Raw genomic sequence first — 28,000 nt, forward strand, 5'->3', positions numbered from 1 at the left:
AGATAGTCTATGTGGTTTCCTGTTTGCTGAGCAACACTTCCAGTAAGCGTAATTTGGCTTTGAGACTTTTGTACTCCTGGTACTCCTCGGCCATGGGGATTCGGTCATCTTTTTGTGCGGTTCTTCATTATTTTGGTTGAGAGGGAAAGAAGAAAAAAACAGATACCGCATGAAACGGATGACTCCGTTAGATTACACTACCATTAAAACACATTTAACCCTTGAGTTGCCTTACTGAAGCAGTTTTGTACATCAGTGCATAGCAGAGTAAATGGAAATGCATTTTATTTAAAAAACTAAATCCATATATTGTGTACAGAAACATTGTTTTTTTTCTTCCTAGTGGTATTATTTTGTGTATCATAGATGTGTATTATGCTAACTACGCCAAACTATTTTGAACTTTATTTTCCTTTTTCCTTCCTGTCCATGTTCAAAAAGACAAAAGTAACAAAATACCATTAAAATGTGTTAATGCCACAGTAACGCATCTGTGTTTTACCTTCCCATCTGTCTGAGGAACTGCTCTTCAAACTCTCTGATGGCTTTACATCGTCTCTTCTTCTCAGCTCGAGTCTCACGCAAACACTCCAGCAACTCAGACCTGCAATTCAAGTAGACAAAGACAGTCTGTAAGGGAATATTTTACCCTACAGTTTATCATTAGGAGACATTTACACACCCATGTCACCCAAGGTTCTCTGTTTTACACAACAGAATATATTTAGCAGAATATTGTCCAGAGGAGGGTTGCCAATTCTGCGGTTTTCCTGAAGAATTTTAAACGTTTATACTGTTAGCCAGAGTTTAAAGGTTTAACATGTTGTTTAAACTATGTGTATTTGATAGAAATGCTTATACTGACATATTTTAGTCAGCCCAATTTATATTCTAACAATAATAAAACTGAGCTAGATGATGAGGCACTGTAAGGAGATTTTTGTGAGAGAAAGGCACCGGAAGGGAGCCTCTGTGTGGGTGTTTCTATGGTAAGTGCCAGGTCTCTCCAGGAATGATTGTAGTAAATAAAAAAATTATAATAATAAATCTATGGAAGCGATTTCCAACTTCCCAACTTGTTAGGATTATCTTGACATTTTTAATTTTATATATCCATTTGAAAATCAAAAATAAAATTCATCAGCCCCACCAAAGTATTTCGTTCACCAGCTGTGAATCTTTAAGGATGATATTTTAATATATAAAAACTGTGATGTACATTTTTAAACTGTGACTATGTTTACAACTACACAGTAATTTTCAAGTAAAGTACAAGTTGAAATAGCGTGTAATGCATAAAGCTGCTGCTTGGTTTGAAAGTGACTTCTGTGTGAGACAATCAATTTTTTTTTACCAGTGACTGTAAAATATGTATTTTAGGTATGAGAGTTACATTTTTCGTATTCACTGGGTTAGCTTTGTTAGGCAGATCTGGCAACCCTGCTCTACCAACAAAAATAAATGGGAACTGGGGCTGAACTTTTAAAAAATGAAGTCATACGATCCCTTTGTGTGTGATAAACACAGAAATTGACATGTTTTGTTTTAGTTCTCCAATCTCAATTGTGCAGTCAATTCAAATGCCACATCTCGATGTAACATATTTGAAAGAACTGTGAACGACTTAAATCTCAGTTTATTCATCACACAAAATATAACTTCAGAAGGCTTGAAATATAGAACATGAATCATACCCTGCATAGACAGCAATGTAACTGACACATTCAAGTCCCAGAAAAGTAGTAAGGACATTGTTAAAATAGTCATCAGTGGTTCAACCGTAATTTCATGAAGCTATGAAAACACTTTGTGCGCAAAAGAAAAAAATAACTTTATTCAACCATTTCTTCTCTTCCATGTCAGTCCTTACCACCTTTCTGGGCCTTGAATGTTTCAGTTGCGTTGCTGTCAATGAGGGTCAGAAAACTCTCGGATTTCGTCAAAAATATCTTCAATTGTATTCCGAAGATGAACAAAGGTCTTACGGGTTTGGAATGATGTGAGGGTGAGTAATTAATGACAGAATTTTCATTTTTGGGTGAACTATCCCTTTAAGGGATCTAAAATATGCTCACGCAGAATAAGGCATTAAGATTACACTTTATTTGAAGGTGTCCTTGTTACATTTAAGTACTGAGTAATATTAACTACATGTACTTGCTGTATGGGTAGGGTTAGCATTAGGGTTTGGTTCAGGGTTACTTGCATGTAATTATGCATAATTTAATTGTTTTTATAATAGCAAGTACATGTAACGTGTAACAAGGACACCTTTAAAGAAAGTGTTACCAGCATTAAATGCTTTATAAGTACTAATAAAGAGCCAATATTCTAGTTATATGCATGCTAATAAGCAACTACTTAATAGTGAGGATAGGTCCCTAAACTAAAATGTTACCCCATTATTTTTATTGCATGTGATGTGACTAAGGCTTGCGTACCTGGAGGCCTCGTGGAGGTTTGACATGGTTATGGCTGAATGTCTCACTGACTTGATCTCATCCAGTGGAGACACAAAGGCCGGGTCACTGTCTCCCTCCTCCCCACAGCCTCTCTTATCAGTGAGGAACATGGGTGGGGGTGTGTACCGAACAGAGTCGTCATCTGAGCCTTCTTCTTCTTCCTGTGATACATTCAAAACAAACATACAGAATCTTACTCTAAATTGTAGTTTTAAAATAAAACTAGAACTAATGTTTTGTTTTTAGCCATTATTTCAGTCTCGGTGTCACATGATCCTAATTTGCTGATTTGGTGCTTAATTATTATCCATTATTATTGGTTCTCAATTATTAATAAAGGTTTGTATTATTATCAGTGTTGCTGCTTAATATGTTATGTAAATCAGAATAAATTTTTCAGTATTCTTCAATGAATAGATTGAATAGTTCAATGAAGAGTATTTTTTTTTTTTAAATAGAAATGTTTTGTAACATTAATCAAATTATCAATTTAATGCATCCTTGCTTTTTAAAAAATCTTACTTAACCAAATAGTAATGTATCACTTTCCAAAAAAAAAAAAAAAAAGCGAAGCAGCAACTGTTTTCAACATTGAAATGTTTCTTATGCAGCAAATCAGCATATTAGAATGATTTCTGAAAGACCAAGTGACACTGAAAGCTGGAGTAATGATGCTGAAAATTTAGCTTTGTCAAAGGAATAAATTAGATTTTAATGTATATTCAAATACAAAACAGTTATTTTAAATTGCAATACTCAGATATGCAAACAGGTAAGAGGGAAAAAGGTGAGAACATTGCGCGGATCGGGGGCATGCACCACATGCAATTTCTTTTAAAGATATTTGCTTTACATGCTCTTTTGTAGTTACCTTAAGGATTTTTTTTTTCCTAATAATAATTTAATTATTAAAAATTAACATCTTGTTGCAACATTTTACAAAATGCAGAAACTGACATTTATATATATGAATAAATAAGCTTTCCATTGATATATGATGTGTAAGGATAGGACAATATTTGTCTGATATACAACTATTTGAGAATCTGGAATCTGAGGGTGCAAAAAAAAAATCTAAATATTGAGGAAATCACCATTAAAGTTGTGCAAATGTACTTCTTAGCAATGCATATTACTAATCAGAAATTAAGTTAATATATTTATGGTTGGAAATTTACAAAATATCTTCATGGAACATGATCTTTACTTAATATCCTAATGATTTTTTGCATAAAAGAAAAATCAATAATTTTGACCCATACAATGTATTTTTGGCTATTGCTACAAATATATACCCTTGATACTTATGACTGGTTTTGTGCTCCAGGGTCATACATTTGGTCAAAATCCCATGTTATAAGAGATGAAGTGTTACGCAAGCTGTCAAAGACAATATTGGCTGAAATGCTGACCTAAAATGCAAATTGTTTGCCCTCTCTCTTCACTGTTCCCACATCTCAGACCACAAAAACATAAAATGTTATCCTTTAAAAACACCTTCTTGTATCTAAGCAAATCTCATTGGTGACCTATTTTGATCTAAATAAAAGTGAGTTGTCACTGAAATGTGAGGAGTTTGCATTAATTAATACTACTTCACAATATTACTGTAAATAAATGCAGCCTTGGTGAACAAAAGAGTTCAAAAACTAATCATTTTAACTATTAGACTGGTGGTGTATGTGTACTGTATGCAGTATATAATAACACCTACTATAGTTGTAATAGTGGGAGTCGCACACAGGAGATGTTTCACCATCTGGTATCTATCATAGAGAGGTTTTACTAGGTTTTTCTCTTGTTTGGTGCCCTACGGGAGACAATATCACATTAAAATAAACATTTTGTTCAAATATTAATGCTATAAGCCTAATAGAACATTTCTGTATTTAAATGCGAAAAACCTCTTACAGGGCGGCCGTGTAAGCTCTCAAAATACAGCAGACATTTTTGCAGAGTGATCTTCTCCAAGGCCATCTGTCTTTGGGTCATCTCCTGTGGACAGAAGAGCACGTGTTGAGTTAATCACCGCAAACCCTGGCCGCACAAACACAAAATCAAATCCCCACCCACCCGAACAGAATGCATCTGCAGATGGCCTCACCTTCATGTTGTCTGGGAGGCCGAGGGCCTGGCGTTTCTCCCGTAATCGTTTCAGAAGTGTGTCCATAGTCTCCTCCAGAGAGGGCTTGTGCTGCTGCTCTGGCGTCTCCTGCTGGCCGTAGGTGTACCTGCAAATATCTGTGGACTGGTTGTTCTCACATGTCCGGGATTCCTCAAATGACAGTCTAAGCTTCAAATCTGGGGAAACGGGTGAACAAGTTCATTGGTTTGATTGATTATTAATTGACAGCACCATAAAATGTCTGCACATGAACATATATATAATCATATGCACTCACTGGCCACTTTATTAGGTACACCTTGCTAGTGATTGGACCCCGTTTTGCCTTCAGAACTGCCTTAATTCGTCATGGCATAGATTCAACAATGTGTTGGAAACATTCCTCAGTGATTTTGGTCCATATTGACATGATAATATCACACAGTTGCTGCAGATTTGTCGGCTGCACATCCATGATGCGAATCTCCCGTTCCACCACATCCCAAAGGTGCTCTATTGGATTGAGATCTGGTGACTGTGGAGGCCATTTGAGTAAAGTGAACTCATTGTCATGTTCAAGAAACCAGTCTGAGATGATTTGCGCTTTGTGACATGGTGCATTATCCTGCTGGAAGTAGCCATGAGAAGATGGGTACACTGTAGTCATAAAGGGATGGACATGGTCAGCAACAATACTCAGGTAGGATGTGGTGTTTAAACGATGCTCAAGTGGTACTAAGGGGCCCAAAGTATGCCAAGAAAATATCCCCCACACCATTACACCACCACCACCAGCCTGAACCGTTGAGACAAGGCAGGATGGATCCATGCTTTTATGTTCTTTACGCCAGCACCCGTTGTGGTCTTCTACTGCTGTAGCACATCTGCTTCAGGGTTCGAAAGTGTTGTGCGTTCAGAGATGGTATTCTGCATGCCTTGGCTGTAACGAGTGGTTATTTGAGTTACTATTGCTTTCCTATCATCTCTAACCAGTCTGCCCATTCTCCCCTGACCTCTGACATCAACAAGGCATTTTCATCCACACAACTGGATATTTTCTCTTTTTCGTACCATTCTCTGTAAACCCTAGAGATGGTTGTGCGTGAAAATCCCAGAAGATCTACCAGATCTTATGAATACTTAAAAATACTCAAACCGTCTGGCACCAACAACCATTCCACGTTCAAAGTCACTTAAATCCCCTTTCTTCCCCATTCTGATGCTCGGTTTGAACTTCAGCAAGTCGTCTTCACCACATCTAGATGTCTAAATGCATTGAGTTGCTGCCATGTGATTGGCTGATTAGCAATTTGTGTTACCAAGCAATTGAACAGGTGTACCTAATAAAGTGGCCGATGAGTGTATATAATCATATGTAACTATTATTAAAATTTTAACTAATATTGACAACAAAATTTAAAATATTACATTTTAAAATATAAAAACAACAACATTTTAAAGTATATATATAAAAAAAAGTTAGGAAAATTATATTAATTTGTTTTTAATTTTTATATTCAAAACAAATATTTTTATATTTTTTAAATAAAATTTGCCATTATTACCATTATAATTAATATAAAAAAACATCTAAGATTGACAACAAAATTTTAATCTACTCACTCTGCATTTATGTTTGACTCTTTTTTTGGCTAATCTGAATATGGGTTCCCAGACATTACAATAAAATGCATAATAATGTCCTGAGAGCCATGCACAATTAATCTTTTAAAATTGTTTTAATTAATAAACTAGGGCGATGAACCACCTTATGTTGTATTATTCAGACTGGCAGTCTTACCTTTGAGCTGCTTGCGAGACCTGGCTAGTTCACTCATGAGCTTGAACATCTCTGGATTGGTTGATTTATCATTATGTGAAGGCTGTGGGTGAGAACAGGCACAAACTCAATTCAGGAGCTGTAACTTCTTATCTGGAATCATATGTATCATATGACCAATGATTTATCTAAAATTTTGATAACCAAGAGAATCATTGGTCATATGATCATTTAGATTTAGATTCTAAATGAAATCACACAGCACAGTTGTACGATTCTTCTCCAGTAGAGGGCACTAAACAACAATGTTAAAACTGAATGTCGAATTGTTCATAATATATATATCCAGGATTTTTAATTATTCTGACCTTATAGTTCATTTCTTGCTCAAAGCGCTCCTCAAACCTGCGTATTTTCCTCTTGAGAGTTTGGATGTGTTTGTTGAGGAGTGGGATGGAAGTAGCTTCCTTTGTATCTCCAGGAACCTCCTTTCTACCAACTCCACGAGCCCTAAATAGAAAAAAAATAAATGCACATATAAACACACTTGTACAACTACAAAGATCATATAGACCAGACTATAATCAGAGTAATAAAACTGCAAAAATGCAGTCTTGGTAATAATGCACATTTTCTGTTGTTAGAAACACTGTGAATTCTATACAAATACAAATATGTACAAAAAAAGGTGCATTTAACATTAAATTATATAATGTACACTACTGTTCAAAGGTTTGGGGTCAGTAAGATTTTTTAAGGTCTCTTCTGCTCATCAACGCCGATCAAAATTTGTGAAATATTATCATCATTCAAAATAACTATTGTTCTGTTATATATTTTAAATGAATTTATTTCTATGATGCAAACCTAAAGTTTCAGCATCATTACTCCAGTCTTCAGTATCACGTGATTCTTCAGAAATCATTCTAATATGCTGATTAGCTTCTTAAGAAACATTTCTTATTATTGTCAATGTTGAATACAGTTATGATGCTTAATGTTTTTTGTGGAAGCCATAATAGTTTTTTTCTGGATTTTTTGATGGTTTTATTTGAAATAGAAATGTGTTATATATAAACTATATAAACTTAACATATAACATTTTATATACTTAACATTACAATTTTACTGTCACTTTTGATCAATTCATCATCATTGCTGAATATTATAATATTATAATAATATAACATTATACAATTATACAAATATATACAGTATACATATATATACACATATATATATACACATATATACATATATATATATATACACTCACCTAAAGGATTATTAGGAACACCATACTAATACTGTGTTTGACCCCCTTTCGCCTTCAGAACTGCCTTAATTCTACGTGGCATTGATTCAACAAGGTGCTGAAAGCATTCTTTAGAAATGTTGGCCCATATTGATAGGATAGTATCTTGCAGTTGATGGAGATTTGTGGGATGCACATCCAGGGCACGAAGCTCCCGTTCCACCACATCCCAAAGATGCTCTATTGGGTTGAGATCTGGTGACTGGGGGCCATTTTAGTACAGTGAACTCATTGTCATGTTCAAGAAACCAATTTGAAATGATTCGAGCTTTGTGACATGGTGCATTATCCTGCTGGAAGTAGCCATCAGAGGATGGGTACATGGTGGTCATAAAGGGATAGACATGGTCAGAAACAATGCACAGGTAGGCCGTGGCATTTAAACAATGCCCAATTGGCACTAAGGGGCCTAAAGTGTGCCAAGAAAACATCCCCCACACCATTACACCACCACCACCAGCCTGCACAGTGGTAACAAGTCATGATGGATCCATGTTCTCATTCTGTTTACGCCAAATTCTGACTCTACCATCCGAATGTCTCAACAGAAATCGAGACTCATCAGACCAGGCAACATTTTTCCAGTCTTCAACCGTCCAATTATGGTGAGCTTGTGCAAATTGTAGCCTCTTTTTCCTATTTGTAGTGGAGTTGAGTGGTACCCGGTTGGGTCTTCTGCTGTTGTAGCCCATCCGCCTCAAGGTTGTGCGTGTTGTGGCTTAACAAATGCTTTGCTGCATACCTCTGTTATAACGAGTGGTTATTTCAGTCAAAGTTGCTCTTCTATCAGCTTGAATCAGTCGGCCCATTCTCCTCTGACCTCTAGCATCAACAAGGCATTTTCGCCCACAGGACTGCCGCATACTGGATGTTTTTCCCTTTTCACACCATTCTTTGTAAACCCTAGAAATGGTTGTGCGTGAAAATCCCAGTAACTGAGCAGATTGTGAAATACTCAGACCGGCCCGTCTGGCACCAACAACCATGCCATGCTCAAAATTGCTTAAATCACCTTTCTTTCCCATTCTGACATTCAGTTTGGAGTTCAGGAGATTGTCTTGACCAGGACCACACCCCTAAATGCATTGAAGCAACTGCCATGTGATTGGTTGATTAGATAATTGCATTAATGAGAAATTGAACAGGTGTTCCTAATAATCCTTTAGGTGAGTGTACATACATACATATACATATATACACATATACATATATATATACATACATACATTATATATATATATACACATATATACACACACACACATACATACGTATATACAGGACACAAGATTACATGGCTGCCTGGAAAATTAATTTGAATTTACACACATATACACATATATATATATATATATATATATAAAAATTTACTCAAATTAATTTTCCAGGCAGAAATCTTGTAATCTTGTGTCCTGTGCAGTTTATTTTACTCTATTAAATAATTTATTGCATGGCTCTATTAGTACTATTAACTACTAGTAGCAGACCTAGTGAGTACATCATAAATACCAACAAATAAACTACTACAAAAAAATAAAATAAAAAACCTTTCATGGCCTATTTCCATCTCAGCACACACACACACACACATACAGTTTAGGCTGTCACGGATGTCTATTTCCATCACTACAGCATTAGTCAGCAGGAAACTCATGTTAATAATGAGAAATGAAAATCAGGTTTGAAATGTGGGTCACTGTGTTACTAGCTGCAGCCGGCTGATTCTGAGACTTGCTCTCCAGGAAAGGAGAAAGGAGGTATTTCGACTGAATAGGCCAACCGACAGAGCTGTGTGTGTGTATGCGTGGTTCAGGTATACCCTATGTTAGGGGGACAACATATTCAAAATCCTTGTCCTTGTGGAGAAATGTTTCGATCCCCACAAGGAAAACAGCTTATAAATCATTGAGAAGGATCTTTTTTGAAAATCTAAAAATGCAGAAAGTTTTATGTGAGGGGTAGGTTTAGGCTAAGGGGATAGAAGATACAGTTGTTTGCACAGTAAACATCATTACATCTATGAACCGTCCCCATAAAACATGGAAACCCAACATATGTGTGTGTGTGTGTGTGTGTGTGTGTGTGTGTGTGTGTGTGTGTGTGTGTGTGAGAGTGTGAGTGCTCGTACATGATGAGATGCTGTGCGCAGGGTGGAGACGGGGCAGATTCAGGGTCTGTGTTGAAGCGTTGGCTCTGGCTGGAGCAGCGTGGGGAGGGCAGGGGGCTGTTGTCGTCTGTGATGTGCTGGATGAGTCGACTGGGCCCCGGGCCCTGCTGGAGATCACTGCTACAGTCACCGTCTGCCAGCCTACAGTCTGAACACACACACACACACACACAGATCAGAGTCCCACGCTGGGATGAAAGCAGTGTGGCTGAGGGCTGCTAGCCCTCAGATTACGATTCAAACTGAGCACGTCATCTGGAAAAGACAGAAGATTTTCTCACAGTTGCCTGATATCCAACCTGATCCATTTCAAATAGAACTAAACAATTCTATGAAAAAAAGTGAGTGGTGCTTGCTGTGCAAAATCAGCCAGCATGATTCCAAAGTGTTGTGCATGGTTGCTATGGAGTTGTTAGGTGTTAGGGAAAGTTGCTAGGAGTTGCTGTACAGTTTCAAAGATGTTCTGGGCTGTTTCTAGGGAGTTGCTATGTAAGTAGTCTCAGCCTCAGATGTCACACCCACGGAACATTGGCTAAACGTCTGATGCATATGGCACACTTATCTGGAAACACTTCAGGAATTTAGAAGTTGTCATCGTATTGGTTAGATTATACAGGATTTCCGGGAGACGTGTGTCACATTATTTAACGTTCCGCCTGGAAACAAATATGCCGTGATGCCAAACCCCCTTACGAAAGAAGAAAGCCGTTGTGTTTACAACTGTGACGACGAGCGCTTATCAGGGTCAACTAAACGATGGATTTCCAAAAGTATGTGAAATATTTAGAGTTTGCGGCATAGAATTTTTATAATAAGTCTGCGAGTTTTACACACCAGTCTGAAATTGTGGCAACATTTCCACACCCCGAAACGTGACGCTGAATGAAACGAACTGTGTTTGGTTGTTTGACATGTCGGTCAAATGGCATCATGGGCGGCCTTGGCCAATGAAAGCTGCCATCTATTCCAGACCTTCAGCCGTCAGTCTGAAGGTCTGGCTACGCGAGACTACTATGTAAGTGGTTGTCAGGGTTTTTATATGTGGTTGCTAAGATGTTGTAGGTGGATGTTAATGTGTTGCTATGAAGTTTCTAAGTGTTAGGGACAGTTGTTAGGAGTTGCTGTACAGTTTCAAATGTGTTCTGGGCTGTTGCTAGGGTGTTGCTATGTGGTTGCTAATGTGCTATGTGTGAGTGGTTACCAGGGTGCTTAAATATGAATGCTAAGATGCTGTGTGTGGGTTGTTACTGGGGTGATATGCCATTGCTAGGTGTTGCGAGCTGTTGCTAGGGAGTTCCTATGCAGTTACCAGGGTGTTTATATGCGGTTGCTAGGATGTCACGAGCAGTGTTGGGGAAAGTTACTTTTAAAAGTAATGCATTACAATATTACGTTACTTTTGCGTTACTTTTTAAATATGAGCAGGGCTTGATTGTTTTTAATACAAGAAATTACATTAATACAAATGTAAAAGCCCTGTATCTTGTGAAGGAAAAGTAAATTCACGTCTGTAAAGTAAAACTCAGGATAAGAAGGTTTAACACTCTTCGGCAATAAAAAAAACAATGAAGCACAATTGTTAGTTTATCTAAAGTCATTTTTGCTTATTAGTATGGTTGAACTGGATCATCAAAGGTCAGCAGCAAAGACATTGGTTAATAAAATGGTATTAGATACATTTGTGTTGTTTAACATATTTAATTATTGCAGTTTGCGTCATATTCTGAGTTTGCATTTCCCTGTTTTAATTCATTTTGATGAATACTAAATCTGTTTTTTGCGAGTGGGATGAATTCATGCACATTCACATTTAGATCTATAGTAACAGCATGCTCACACAGCGCACTGTCAGTCAATAAATGGGGAAAAAGTAACGGAGTGTCTATTTATACTAAGTGCAAATAACCCATCTTGTAGGCAGAGGCTATTTACACTAACTCCGCCCACTAACGTGAGATTGGGTTAGTCAACGATAAAAAAAGAAGTTAGTTCAACATCAGTTTCAGTGGCGTAGATGGTAAAGCGTATGCTTTTTGACGCGATCGACCCGAGTTCGAGTCCGCCTTTTGCCAAACATTTTTTTCTCCCTTTTCAAATCTCATATCGCATCATAAATTTAATGTTATCCACGTTATATTTCATCTGCAGCAACACTGTGAACTTTTATAATGATACGTTTGGTCATTAACTTTTAAATGCATCTTTATGCAAACACATGAGCAGAGTTCTTGGCATGAAAGTCGACGACGCTACGGGAACGCCTTCAGCGTGACCGCGCTCTGAACTAGAGTGTAATCTGTCCAATGGATGGGCGACGTCACCGACCGGGAAGCATAAAAGCATGTGCGGTGGAGCTGGCGTTTGCTTCTAGGAATGAATCAACCGCTCGCAGGGGTGCAGGAAGTATGGCCTCGAGATGCAGCGTCTCGTTCCCTTCAGGGAACCGGGGTTACATACGTAACCTGAGACGTTCCCTTCAAGGAACTCGAGCTGCGTCGATGACGCTACGGGAACAAGATGCCCACGCCGCCAGACTTCCAAGTCCCTGCCCTATGTGTATCCCTCAGGAGCACTACGAGGGCGAAAGAACAGAAGAGCCCGGAGTGGCCCTAAGATCAAGGTCATAGAACCGAATAAAGGTGAGGGGCGTGGACCAACCCGCAGCATTGCAAATATCCTGCATCGAAACCTCTGCCAGAAAGGCCTTGGAGGTCGCCATACTCCTTGGCACAAAGCTTCTGGTCGGGCTCCCCAAAGGGAGGAGGACTGAAGGCCTGCAGCACGACAGGCCGTGGTATAGAAGAGGGGATTCTAGGAAATAACCCACTCAAGGGTAGACCAGGGGCCAACGTTTTGGCCAGACCAGGGGCAAATACGAGATAAGAAGGGGCCATGAAGGGCCTGCAAATCCCCACTCTCTTAAGAGAAGTTATCGCCAAAAGGAAGGAAGTCTCAAAGTGAGAATGCGATCAAAAATCTCTTCAATAGGCTCAAATGGAGGTACAGAGAGCTTCTAAAACCACAGCCAGGTCCCCGAGGGACACGTCGTACAGGAGGCCTCAGCGCACAGTGGAGGAAACATGTAACCAGGGGGTGTCGACCCACTGTAAGGCCACCGAGAAGGGCGTGGTAGGCCGATAAAGCCGCCACGTAAACCTTCAGGGTGGAGTGATATACCCCTGCAGAGAAACGGGCCTGCAGGACCTCCAGCACTGTACCAAATGGGCAGTTAACTGGGTCAAGGTGGCAGTCTCCGCACTAAGAAGTGAAAAATTTTCACTTCAGGGCATACAGTTTCCTCGTAGAGGGAGCTCTGGATTGGAAGATGGTCTCAGCAACCTCGGTTGAGAGACCGGAAGCTATGAGCTGCGCCCCCTCAGAGGCCACAGCCACCACTGTGCAGCCTCATGTACAGCAGGTCAAAAGGTATCACATTGGACGCAGCTGCCATGAGCCCCAGCAGTTCTGAAACTGCTTGACAGTGAGTGACTGGCCCTCTTTCACTCTCTTTACTGAGGTGAGGATCGACTCGATCCGAGCAGGAGACACTTTTTTTTTCTTTTTCCAGTCAAATTGAGCTCCATCCCTCATCCAGCTCTCTAAGCAGGTACGTCAGCTTGGTGCGCCTGTAACACTGCCATGGTATGCAGACACGCACCAGCCTGACCTGCAGCCGCGAGCCTTCAGAGACAACGCCACGCAAGGGAACAGATAGCTCGCGAGCGTCTGTTCCACTTGGGGCATCGCTCTGATATGAATGAGAATACATAATGCACGCGTCGCCTCGGCAACGCGCGCAGCAACAGCGAGCTCTCACTCAAAGGGGGATAAACCGCACACGCGGGCTTCCGCAAGCGAGAGCGCTAGATCTGGGGAATGCAGGAGGAGATAGGGCGAACCCGTCTCCAACCCGTTCGCCAGATCCATGTTGCAATCCCCGCAATCTCACTCGCCGCCGCGCCTCAGCAGCGGCGGGAATGCGAGATGTACAGCGGGGAGAAGCACAATCAGCCCCCCCTTTTTTTTTTAAGAGCTGACTGCGCGCCGTTCTCATTCATAATATGCTTGTGCAAACACTGTTTCATTGACGCGTCCACCTCGTCGGAGGAAGACAGGTCTAGGGAAGGGGAGAAGATAGGGGCTCGCCCATCTTCATTCAATGCTAGTGAAAACTCACTCCTCTCTTTTCTTTTTCAAAGAGAGCCTTCAGAGAGCAGGCATAAGCAATGAAAAAAGCTCACAAAACGGGCAGTCACCTCCCTCTCAAGCAGACCACACACAGACTGCATGTATCCCCAGCAGTGATATAACGTGTGCAGGGAGGAACACGCCGGTAATGCGATCTGCTATCGCCCCAGTGCTTGCACATATTGCTGGAGCCTATTTCAAGTGATTGTGCCAGGACAAACAACACTAAATAAGACTCACAACACAAATCGACAGACACACAGACAGAGTAGCGGTTACCGAATGACAAAAAGCAAACGCCGGCTCCCTCGCACGTGCTTTTATGCTTCCCGGTCGGTGACGTCACCCGCCTATGACGTCTCGCCCATCCATTGGAGAGATTACACTCTAGTTCAGAGCGCGGTCACGTTGAAGGCGTTCCCGTAGCGTCGTCGATGCAGCTCGAGTTCCTGGAAGGGAATCTGGGCTGTTTCTAGGGAGTCGCTAGGCAGTTGCATATGTGTTCTGAGTGGTTGTTATTGTGTTGCTGTGCAGCTGCTAAGATGTTGTGGGTGGTTGCCATGATGATTACATGTGGCTGCTAAAATGTTCTGAGTGGATGTTACCCTATGTATGTTGTGGTCTGTTGCCAGGGTGTTGCTATGTGTTTGCTTAAGTGTTCTGAGGGGTTGTTTTTGCATTGCTATATGGTTTCTAGGGTGTGCTTCAGTCAGCTCTCTAGTTCACTAGTAAGTACACTACCAAGGCAGTGAACCATTCCTAGGGCTGTACCATTTTCAGATTCATTTCTACTGCACTGAAATGTTTGTTCCTTAAAAATGAGCTCACTAACTGTAAAATATTGTGAGAATAGATAGCTCTTGCTAACGAATGTGTTTCTGTAATATACTGACTCGTGAGTTGCTAAGGTGGTTGCTAGGATATTTTTAACTCAGTGCTTCGTGGCCCAAGTTTAAAAAGGCCTTTACCCAAAAAACTTTATGATATTTAGGGCCCAAGCCAGTAAGGCGCAGGGCCCTATTGTTCTTCTAAGGATTATTATTAGGGCCCAAGCCAGTAAGGCGCAGGGCCCTATTGTTCTTCTAAGGATTATTATTTTTTTTTTTTTATTTTTTTTATTTTTTTTTTTTTTTTTTTATTTCAATCATCCGGGCACTTTTGGGGGCCTTAACGTGCCCGAAAACTCTCGAAAATTGGCACGCACGTTGGAACCTGCGGCCATTAGGACGCCGCTGAGGCTGGGACCCGGGCGTGGCACAGGGGCTCTACGGCGCCCCCTGGAAAATTGTCAGAAAGCTTGATGTATAGCTCACACATACTTGCACGTATTCATATGAAACTCGGTACACATATAGAACTCATTGAGCCGAACAACTTCCGCGCAGCATGTCATAGGCTCCGCCCAACAGGAAGTCGGCTATTCAGGGCTGTTTAAAAAGCGCATGCTCTGGAATTTGATATACTCCTCTGAGGATTTCCATACGATTGCCACCAAACTAGGTGAACATGATCTCAAGACATTGGGGACGCTAAATTGCGAAGATATTTTTGATATGTCGAACGGTTTGCCCGTGGCGAGGCGATGAAGTTATGGCGAAAAATGAGACCCAGGAAATGCCTAATAACGTCCACATACATTGTATGATGTATATCAAACTTCAGTGATTTGTTCGTTGTATGATGCCGATCGGATAGATGTGACTATTATGACTGAAAGTTATAGCGCCACCAACTGGCTGCAGGAAGTGTGTCGTTTTCAAAATGCTTTGAATTCAGCATCTTCTTTTACCTCGATTTGCTTCAAACTTCACCAGAATAATGTCAAAACACGGCCGATGTAAAACTGTGAAGGGAATATTGATATCTAAAATTATGTTGCCATGGCAACGTGTCAAAGTTGAAAATTCGTTTCTGGTGATTTTGAGGCAGATAACATGTTTAGAATGTCATGAAACTCAACACACATATCAGTATTAATGATAGTTAGACACTGGAAAAAGCTCATAAACGGGCGTGGAAGAGACACTCTATAGCGCCACCTTTTGTCAAAAATGAGGGGGTTAGTTTTAGCTACAGACACCAAACTCGGTACATAAATTGTTCTTATTAATCCGGACAATTTTCTAATTTACAGTCATTAGCTACGACCAACAGGAAGTCGGCTATATTTATTTTAATGTGGGTTTTTTTTAAAAACGGGCTGTAAACAAATTAATACTCCTCCAAGCAGAAACACGGAAATCACACCAAACATTTTTTATCATGATGCCAAAATACTGAAGATGCTAAATTGCGGACGGATTTAGGATATCTTGAACGATGATTTAATGGCAATTTATTAAAGTTACAGTAAAAAAGATAATTTTTTTTTTTTTTTATCTTTTAAGAGCAGCTTCCAAACACTTCATAAAAAATTACATACACAGAACAATACAGTCTGAGGATATGTGATTAATTTCATGAATTTACAATACACTATGCTTAGGAGAAAATTTAAAAACTATCAGAGAGCTCTTAGACTGCTTCTGAGTGAGAGATCCCTGTCAGCCTGCAGCTGAGTGAGGGGTGGGGTGGGGTGGGGTGGGGTGGGGTGTGAGTGACTGTGTGAGTGACTGTGTGGATTGAGGAGCTGGGTGAGAGAGAGAAAGAGAGAGAGGGTCTGTTTTTTAAAATCTTTAAAAAATGCTTATAAATCATTAAATAAGGTCTCAATTCTTAACATTAGGAAATGCATTAATTAACGTGAACTAACAATGAAAAATATATTTTTACATCATGTTAATTCTTCCATGATAGTATGAACTAACAAAGAACAATTTTTTTAAAGCATTTATTAATCTTTTTAATGTTAGAAAAATAGTCATGTTCAAAAGATAAACTTTCAAATGTAATAATATATTAACACATTTTGGAATTAATATTGATCAACATTAAATGGTATATAATTATTAATGTTTATATATATATAATGATAGCTACAGACACCAAACTCGGTACATAAATTGTTCTTATTAATCCGGACAACTTTCTAATTTACAGTCATTAGCTACGACCAACAGGAAGTCGGCTATATTTATTTTAATGTGGGTTTTGTTTTTAAACAGGCTGTAAACAAATTCATGCTCCTCCAAACAGAAACACGGAAATCACACCAAACATTTTTTCTTATGATGCCAAAATACTGAAGATGCTAAATTGCGGACGGATTTAGGATATCTTGAACGATGATTTAATGGCAATTTATTAAAGTTACAGTAAAAAAGAGAAAACTTTTCTTTTCTTTTTTTCTTTTAAGAGCAGCTTCCAAACACTTCATAAAAATTACATACACAGAACAATACAGTCTGAGGATATGTGATTAATTTCATGAATTTACAATACACTATGCGGAGGAGAAAATTTAAAAACTATCAGAGTTCTCCTGTCTCTGTGCTTCTAATGTTTGCGGTAGGTGACTGGGTGGGTGACTGACTGTGTGAGTTCAGTGAGTGTGGAGGGGGAGAGAGAGAGGGAGAGAGAGAGAGGGTCTGTTTAAACATCTCAATAAAATCCTTAAAAAATGCTTATAAAGCATTAAAGGTTTTGATAACACTTTATAATTAAGTCTCATTTGTTAACAGTAGGGAATGCATTAATTAACATGAACTAACAATGAAATATATTTTTTACAGCATGTTAATTCTTCATTGATAGTATGAACTTACAATGAACTAACAATGAACAAAATATTTTTTATATTAGAAAAATAGTCATGTTCAAAAGATAAAACTTTAAAATTTAATAATATATTAACACATTTTGGAATTGATTTTGATCAACATTAAATGGTATATATTTATTAATGATGTAAATTAACAACAGTTAAATAATGTTGTTTTTTAACATTGGTTAATTCACAAATAACATTAAATATTAACAATATATTTTTTACTTTATTAATTTGTGTTAGAAAAAATTATTCATGTTAGTTAATGGAAAAATAAATCATTAAAAAATGCTTATAAATCATTAAAAGCTTTGGTAACTATAATAATTTCTCATTTGTTAGCATTAGTAAATGCATTAACTAACATCAACTACCAATGAAAAATATATTTTCACAGAACTTAAAGTTTTATATGTTCTGTGTGTGTGTGTTTCACAGAGTTGATGGTTTGGATTAACCCTTTAATTGCCGTATCCCTTAAAACCAAACTGCCAGAGGGTTACTGTGATGCTTGTGCTCGCTGGGCACCGTTTTATCGATGCCACCGGGGTGGCATATGCTGACGGCTTGGGCCCGTCATCGCTGCTCGCAGCTATATTTTTTTTTATTTTTTTTTTTTATTTCAATCATCCGGGCACTTTTGGGGGCCTTAACGTGCCCGAAAACTCTCGAAAATTGGCACGCACATTGGAACCTGCGGCCATTAGGACGCCGCTGAGGCTGGGACCCGGGCGTGGCACAGGGGCTCTACGGCGCCCCCTGGAAAATTGTCAGAAAGCTTGATGTATAGCTCACACATACTTGCACGTATTCATATGAAACTCGGTACACATATAGAACTCATTGAGCTGAACAACTTTCACGCTGCATGTCTTAGGCTCCGCCCAACAGGAAGTCGGCTATTCAGGGATGTTTAAAAAGCGCATGCTCTGGAATTTGATATACTCCTCTGAGGATTTCCATACGATTGCCACCAAACTCGGTGAACATGATCTCAAGACATTGGGGACGCTAAATTGCGAAGATATTTTTGATATGTCGAACGGTTTGCCCGTGGCGAGGCGATGAAGTTATGGCGAAAAATGAGACCCAGGAAATGCCTAATAACGTCCACATACATTGTATGATGTAGATCAAACTCCAGTGGTTTGTTCGTTGTGTGATGCTGATCGGATAGATGTGACTATTATGACTGAAAGTTATAGCGCCACCAACTGGCTGCAGGAAGTGTGTCGTTTTCAAAATGATTTGAATTCAGCATCTTATTTTTACTCGATTTGCTTCAAACTTCACCAGAATAATGTCAAAACACGGCCGATGTAAAACTGTGAAGGGAATATTGATATCTAAAATTATGTTGCCATGGCAACGTGTCAAAGTTGACAATTCGTTTCTGGTGATTTTGAGGCAGATAACATGTTTAGAATGTCATGAAACTCAACACACATATCCATTTTAATGATAGTTAGACACTGGAAAAAGCTCATAAACGGGCGTGGAAGAGACACTCTATAGCGCCACCTTTTGTCAAAAATGGGGGGGTTAGTTTTAGCTACAGACACCAAACTCGGTACATAAATTGTTCTTATTAATCCGGACAACTTTCTAATTTACAGTCATTAGCTACGACCAACAGGACGTCGGCTATATTTATTTTAATGTGGGTTTTTTTTTAAAACGGGCTGTAAACAAATTCATACTCCTCAAAGCAGAAACACGTAAATCACACCAAACATTTTTTCTCATGATGCCAAAATACTGAAGATGCTAAATTGCGGACGGATTTAGGATATCTTGAACGATGATTTAATGGCAATTTATTAAAGTTACAGTAAAAAAGAGATTTATTTTTTTTTTTTATCTTTTAAGAGCAGCTTCCAAACACTTCATAAAAAATTACATACACAGAACAATACAGTCTGACGATATGTGATTAATTTCATGAATTTACAATACACTATGCTTAGGAGAAAATTTAAAAACTATCAGACAGTTGTTACAATGCTTCTATGAGTGAGAGTTCCCTGTCAGCCTGCAGCTGAGTGAGGGGGTGGGGGTGGGGTGGGGTGTGAGTGACTGTGTGGATTGAGGAGCTGGGTGAGAGAGAGAAAGAGAGAGAGGGTCTGTTTTTTTTAAATCTTTAAAAAATGCTTATAAAGCATTAAAGGTTTTGATAACACTTTATAATTAAGTCTCATTTGTTAACAGTAGGGAATGCATTAATTAACATGAACTAACAATGAAAAATATAATTTTTTACAGCATGTTAATTCTTCATTGATAGTATGAACTTACAATGAACTAACAATGAACAAAATATTTTTAATGTTAGAAAAATAGTCATGTTCAAAAGAGAAACTTTAAAATTTAATAATATATTAACACATTTTGGAATTAATATTGATCAACATTAAATGGAATATAATTATTAATGATTATATATATATATATAATGATAGCTACAGACACCAAACTTGGTACATAAATTGTTCACATTAAGCCGGACAACTTTCTAATTTACAGACATTAGCTACGACCAACAGGAAGTCGGCTTTTTTTTTTTTATGTTTTTTTTTTTCAAAACGGGCTGTAAACAAATTCATACACCTCCAAGCAGAAACCACAAATTCACACCAAACACAGAACAGGACAGTCTGAGGATATGTGATTAATTCCATGAATTTACAGTACACTATGGCGAGAAGAAAATTTTAAAACTTATCAGAGATATCCTGTCACTGTGCTTCTAATGTGTGCGGTAGGTGACTGGGTGAGTGACTGACTGTGTGAGTTCAGTGAGTGTGGAGGGGGAGAGAGAGAGAGAGAAAGAGAGAGAGAGAGAGCGAGAGAGAGAGAGAGAGAGAGAGAGAGAGAGTCTGTTTAAACTTCTCAATAAAATCCTTAAAAAATGCTTAAAGCATTAAAGGTTTTGATAACACTTTATAATTGAGTCTCATTTGTTAACAGTAGGGAATGCATTAATTAACATGAACTAACAATGAAAAATATATTTTTTAAAGCATGTTAATTCTTCATTGATAGTATGAACTTACAATGAACTAACAATGAACAAAATATTTTTAATATTAGAAAAATAGTCATGTTCAAAAGATAAAACTTTAAAATTTAATATATTAACACATTTTGGAATTGATTTTAAACATTAAAACATTGATTTCAACATTAAATGGTATATATTTATTAATGATGTAAATTAACAACAGTTAAATAATGTTGTTTTTTAACATTGGTTAATTCACAAATAACATTAAATATTAACAATATATTTTTTACTTTATTCATTTGTGTTAGAAAAAATTATTCATTTTAGTTAATGGAAAAATAAATCATTAAAAAATGCTTATAAATCATTAAAACCTTTGGTAACTATAATAATTTCTCATTTGTTAGCATTAGTAAATGCATTAACTAACATCAACTACCAATGAAAAATATATTTTCACAGAACTTAAAGTTTTATATGTTCTGTGTGTGTGTGTTTCACAGAGTTGATGGTTTGGATTAACCCTTTAATTGCCGTATCCCTTAAAACCAAACTGCCAGAGGGTTACTGTGATGCTTGTGCTCGCTGGGCACCGTTTTATCGATGCCACCGGGGTGGCATATGCTGACGGCTTGGGCCCGTCATCGCTGCTCGCAGCTATATTTATTTTTTATTTTTTTTTATTTTTTTATTTCAATCATCCGGGCACTTTTGGGGGCCTTAACGTGCCCGAAAACTCTCGAAAATCGGCACGCACATTGGAACCTGCGGCCATTAGGACGCCGCTGAGGCTGGGACCCGGGCGTGGCACAGGGGCTCTACGGCGCCCCCTGGAAAATTGTCAGAAAACTTGATGTATAGCTCACACATACTTGCACGTATTCATATGAAACTCGGTACACATATAGAACTCATTGAGCTGAACAACTTTCACGCTGCATGTCTTAGGCTCCGCCCAACAGGAAGTCGGCTATTCAGGGCTGTTTAAAAAGCGCATGCTCTGGAATTTGATATACTCCTCTGAGGATTTCCATACGATTGCCACCAAACTAGGTGAACATGATCTCAAGACATTGGGGACGCTAAATTGCGAAGATATTTTTGATATGTCGAACGGTTTGCCCGTGGCGAGGCGATGAAGTTATGGCGAAAAATGAGACCCAGGAAATGCCTAATAACGTCCACATACATTGTATGATGTAGATCAAACTTCAGTGATTTGTTCGTTGTATGATGCCGATCGGATAGATGTGACTATTATGACTGAAAGTTATAGCGCCACCAACTGGCTGCAGGAAGTGTGTCGTTTTCAAAATGCTTTGAATTCAGCATCTTATTTTTACTCGATTTGCTTCAAACTTCACCAGAATAATGTCAAAACACGGCCGATGTAAAACTGTGAAGGGAATATTGATATCTAAAATTATGTTGCCATGGCAACGTGTCAAAGTTGAAAATTCGTTTCTGGTGATTTTGAGGCAGATAACATGTTTAGAATGTCATGAAACTCAACACACATATGAGTATTAATGATAGTTAGACACTGGAAAAAGCTCATAAACGGGCGTGGAAGAGGCACTCTATAGCGCCACCTTTTGTCAAAAATGAGGGGGTTAGTTTTAGCTACAGACCCCAAACTCGGTACATAAATTGTTCTAATTAATCCGGACAACTTTCTAATTCACAGTCATTAGCTACGACCAACAGGAAGTCGGCTATATTTATTTTAATGTGGGTTTTTTTTAAAAACGGGCTGTAAACAAATTAATACTCCTCCAAGCAGAAACACGGAAATCACACCAAACATTTTTTATCATGATGCCAAAATACTGAAGATGCTAAATTGCGGACGGATTTAGGATATCTTGAACGATGATTTAATGGCAATTTATTAAAGTTACAGTAAAAAAGATAATTTTTTTTTTTTTTATCTTTTAAGAGCAGCTTCCAAACACTTCATAAAAAATTACATACACAGAACAATACAGTCTGAGGATATGTGATTAATTTCATGAATTTACAATACACTATGCAGAGGAGAAAATTAAAAAACTATCAGAGCTGCTTTTGAGTTAGAGCTCCCTGCCAGCCTGCCTCTGAGTGAGAGGTCCTGTCAGCCTGCAGCTGAGTGAGGGGTGGGGGTGGGGTGTGAGTGACTGTGTGAGTGACTGTGTGGATTGAGGCAGTGGGTGAGAGAGAGAAAGAGAGAGAGGGTCTGTTTTTTAAAATCTTTAAAAAATGCTTATAAATCATTAAAGATTTTGATAACACTTTATAATAAGGTCTCAATTCTTAACATTAGGAAATGCATTAATTAACGTGAACTAACAATGAAAAATATATTTTTACAGCATGTTAATTCTTCCATGATAGTATGAACTAACAAAGAACAATTTTTTTAAAGCATTTATTAATCTTTTTAATGTTAGAAAAATAGTCATGTTCAAAAGATAAACTTTAAAATTTAATAATATATAAACACATTTTGGATTAATATTGATCAACATTAAATGGTATATAATTATTAATGATTATATATATATAATGATAGCTACAGACACCAAACTCGGTACATAAATTGTTCTTATTAATCCGGACAACTTTCTAATTTACAGTCATTAGCTACGACCAACAGGAAATCGGCTATTTTTTTTTTAATGTGTTTTTTTTTTTTTAAAACGGGCTGTAAACAAATTCATACTCCTTCAAGCAGAAACCAAAAATTCACACCAAACATTTTTTCACATGCTTCCAAGATACTGAAGATGCTTCATTGCGGACCGATTTAGGATATCTTGAACGGTGATTTAATGGCAATTTATTAAAGTTACAGTAAAAAAGAACACTTTTTTTTTTTTTTATCTTTAAAGAGCAGCTTCCAAACACTTCATAAAAAATTACATACACAGAACAAGACCGTCTGAGGATATGTGATTAATTTCATGAATTTACAATACACTATGGAGAGCAGAAAATTAAAACTATCAGAGATCTCCTGTCACTGCGCTCCTAATGTGTGCGGTGGGTGACTGGGTGGGTGACTGACTGTGTGAGTTCAGTGAGTGTGGAGGGGGAGAGAGAGAGAGAGAGAGAGAGAGAGAGAGAGAGGGTCTGTTTAAACTTCTCAATAAAATCCTTAAAAAATGCTGATAAAGCATTAAAGGTTTTGATAACACTTTATAATTAAGTCTCATTTGTTAACAGTAGGGAATGCATTAATTAACATGAACTAACAATGAAAAATATATTTTTTACAGCATGTTAATTCTTCATTGATAGTATGAACTTACAATGAACTAACAATGAACAAAATATTTTTAATATTAGAAAAATAGTCATGTTCAAAAGATAAAACTTTAAAATGTAATAATATATTAACACATTTTGGAATTGATTTTGATCAACATTAAATGGTATATATTTATTAATGATGTTAACTAACAACAGTTAAATAATGTTGTTTTTTAACATTGGTTAATGCACAAATAACATTAAATATTAACAATATATTTTTTACTTTATTCATTTGTGTTAGAAAAAATTATTCATGTTAGTTAATGGAAAAATAAATCATTAAAACCTTTGGTAACTATAATAATTTCTCATTTGTTAGCATTAGTAAATGCATTAACTAACATCAACTACCAATGAAAAATATATTTTCACAGAATTTAAAGTTTTATATGTTGTTCTGTGTGTGTGTGTGTTTCACTGAGTTGATGGTTTGGATTAACCCTTTAATTGCCGTATCCCTTAAAACCAAACTGCCAGAGGGTTACTGTGATGCTTGTGCTCGCTGGGCACCGTTTTATCGATGCCACCGGGGTGGCGTATGCTGACGGCTTGGGCCCGTCATCGCTGCTCGCAGCTATATTCTTTTTTTGTTGTTTGTTTGTTTTTTTAAGATAAAGCTTGAGGCTCTATAGGACTTTTCATCCTTTTTTTAGTTGTCTACAAGGAGAAAATCATAAATCTGGCTGGTTAGAAAAGTAATAGTACACGTCCTCAACAAGATGCATGATTTGAAGTATGATTTCATAGCATGAACATTGTGGGACAAGTTACATGCTGAAGTTTAAAACTTACCACTAGGGGATTTTTCAATTCACTAACACTAAACAGTAATAGTGATGCTTGTCTTAACACCGCTAATAATTTATAAAGCGCCAATGCCATAATTATCAAACCTTGAATAAGATAACCTGAATAAGCAATGAATAAGATTGCATTGCTCTTTTTAACGAAGTTTAATTAATAAAGCAAATTCACCATTCATACTGACTCAAACAAACTTTAGCATTCCACACTTTTCCAAAAAGAACAATAGCAGACACAAATGAAAACAAAGATGCAGAGAGACAGCGGAAATGAACAAAGTGAACAAATGACAAACTGCTGAGCTTAACACACACACACACACAAACACACTGAGTCACCGTAAACTCTCTGACCCATTGAAACCATAACAAGACAATCCACAGATTATGGCATAAAGTGATCATGAACCAAAAATGTTAACAAACAGTGGCTTCAGCAGTTCAGTAGGCTTCAAAATGTACACTACTGTTCAAAAGTTCAAAAGTCAGTACCTTGTGTGTGTGTGTGTTATGGGGACCAAATGTCCCCACAAGGATAGTAATACGGTACCAGTAAATTTTGACCTTGTGGGGACATTTTTTAGGTCCCCATGAGGAAACAAGCTTACAAATCATACAGAATGAAGTTTTTTGAAAATAAAAAAATACAGAAAGTTTCCTGTGAGGGGTAGGATTAGGTGAAGGATCGGTGTAGGGCGATAGAAAATACAGTTTGTACAGTATAAAAACCATTACCCCTATGGAATGTCCCCATAAAATGTGTGTGTGTGTGCATGTTTAGGTGGTTTATGAGGACACAAATTTGTATAATGACATGGGTATGACAGAGGTATTACAATATGAAGGTGGTTTATGAGGACACTGCCTATGTCCCCGTAATTCAAAAGGCTTAAAAAACATACTAAATGGTGTTTTTTTGAAAATCTAAAAATGCACAAAGTCTCCTGTGAGGGCTAAATTTAGGTGTAGGGTTGGTTTAGGGCAATAGCACACACAGTTTGTTCAGTATAAAAACCATTACGCCTATGGAGAGTCCCCATAAACCACAAAAACCAACGTGTGTGTGTGTGTGTGTGTGTGTGTGTGTGACAAATTTGCATTTTTAAACTAATCAAAAGTTACAGTAAATACTGTTCTTTTCAACTTTCTATTCACCAAATAATTTTGAAAGAAAAAAAGTTTCAACAAAAACATTAAGCAGCACTATTTTCAACATTGATAATGATAATGTTTTTTGAGCAGCAATCAGCATATAAGAATGATTTTGATGGATCATGTAACATTGAAGACTGAAGTAATGATGCTGAAACAGTTGTTTTAAATTGTAATAATATTTCACAATATTAATGTTTTTACTGTATTTTTTATTTATTAAATGCAGCCTTGTTGACCATAAGTGACTTCTTTCTAAAATGTTCAAAAACACTTTTGAACAGTAGTGTATAAATGTCACTATATTAGAAATTGCATGCTTACTAAGAAAATGATTTCATAGTTGTGAAAATCAGCTGAACATAGGGGGAGACCGGGTATGGTTGTAACAGCACCATTTGCTCCTATCAGGGTCAAGCTAGGAGTCCTATGATAATTTCATTATTTACCCACTTCCTCCCCGATCTTATATGAATGGTTGTCAAGGCTGTAAATAGATAGATGCAGATTTTATAAAGAAAAAAATGATTTTGGTGTAGAATCTGATTTTTTTTATACCAAAACTATATTTTGCTTAGTACCGTTGCGGACTAAATCATATAACTTACATTAGAATTAATTGTAGATTCTCAGGTAAAATGTGATGCATTTTGCTAATTTCAAACGGTTATGCTAATACAGCTAACTAAACAATGGATGACAGGGGTGGGGTAAGTTGTAACACATTTTAGCATTCCCTTACATAGAACTGAGAACTTTCATGTTGTCTATATGGAGCTTTTTTGGCAGCTCAAAGCCAAAGGAAGTGTGGGCAAAATGTGCCCTATGCAGTTTCTGGAACCACCAAGTCTTCATTCTAGGGTTAAACACAAATTTACACAGTTTTTGTTAGATCTACATGTTCTTTACTGCGGTACACAGGAGTTGAGTGTTCAGTAAGCATAAATACCATTAAGCAGGTTTGTTCTAGTAGTCTAATTTGCACACACACACACACACTCCTGCATCGAACAGAAAGCGGATTGGAGATGTGGTCATTCGTAGAAAGTGCAACATTTTTTTGTATTGTTCTTTTGTATTGTTTTTGAAGCAAACTTTATGAAGTGGCAGCTGTTTTTGCTTTTTTTGTCTAACTGTTACAACTTACCCCAGCATGTTTTACAACCTACCCCGTAATGGGGTAGATTGTAACAGAGGCACTCCTTGTATTAACATCAACTTATAAGGGCTGTGATATTCTTGCAGAGATTTGAATTGGTGCCTTTTGTATTGAACAAATGTGGGTGCTTTGTATAAAAGTTTGAGCACTCTAGCTCAAATATTCAGCATTTTACCGATGCTGAAACAAAAAGTGTTACAACCATACCCTGTCTCCCCCTATACTACACGTGTGGTTACTCTGCTACACCTGTGTGAACTTGAGGAGAGCTCAAAAATCACCAGCTGGTTAAAAGTAACTGCTCAGAAAAAAAGATCCAGCATCATTTGTTAGCTTTTAGAGCAGAAAAAAAACAGTGAAAAGATGTATGCAAGAGGTAGTCCATAAAGAATCTTGCCAAACTGTGGGATGAATACATGTTAAAGTCGTGCTGAGGAGGTGCATGCGATCTCCTTGCCTGCGTTATTAATAGATGCCAGTGTGAAGCGGCTCGGGCAAGTGACTCACATGTGCCCAAAAAACAAGAGCCATCTTCTTCACAAAACCCATAAACAAATAAGCCCAGCCCTCCCATCAGTCATGTAGATTTTCATATCAGCAGACCACATTCATTCATTCATGCAACATAGCAGCCCACCATTCATTCTGACCATCAGGCACTCACACGCTACCCATAAAGCACAGCCGGCTCTCTTACCTGGTGAGCTGTGCTCTTGCCCAACGCCATTGCACGAAGGAATCAGAATTTCGTTTTTGAATCCCAGGCTGGGTGGACTTTCTTCGGGAGAGGGGTCTGAAGAAGGGCTGGTGTCTCCCTCCAGAGCCTGGAGCTTCAGCAAAGAGCCCTGCAGGCAGAAGCAGAACAT

General features: G+C 37.9%; 1 protein-coding gene across 1 annotated transcript; it reads right to left on the minus strand.

Moving 5' to 3' along the window:
* Positions 1-7: 7 nt before the first annotated feature.
* Positions 8-28,000, minus strand: LOC306857335 (protein FAM13C-like; the record flags this gene model as incomplete). Its single annotated transcript, XM_079397239.1, has 10 exons — positions 8-122; positions 503-604; positions 2,442-2,623; positions 4,177-4,272; positions 4,374-4,457; positions 4,567-4,763; positions 6,368-6,449; positions 6,715-6,856; positions 9,790-9,976; positions 27,832-28,000. The coding sequence occupies 10 exons, from the start codon at positions 27,998-28,000 to the stop codon at positions 8-10; spliced, it is 1,356 nt and encodes a 451-aa protein (XP_079253365.1).

This window comes from Barbus barbus (genome assembly GCF_936440315.1).
Source record: "Barbus barbus genome assembly, chromosome: 38".
In the NCBI taxonomy this organism is placed as follows: Eukaryota; Metazoa; Chordata; class Actinopteri; order Cypriniformes; family Cyprinidae; genus Barbus; species Barbus barbus.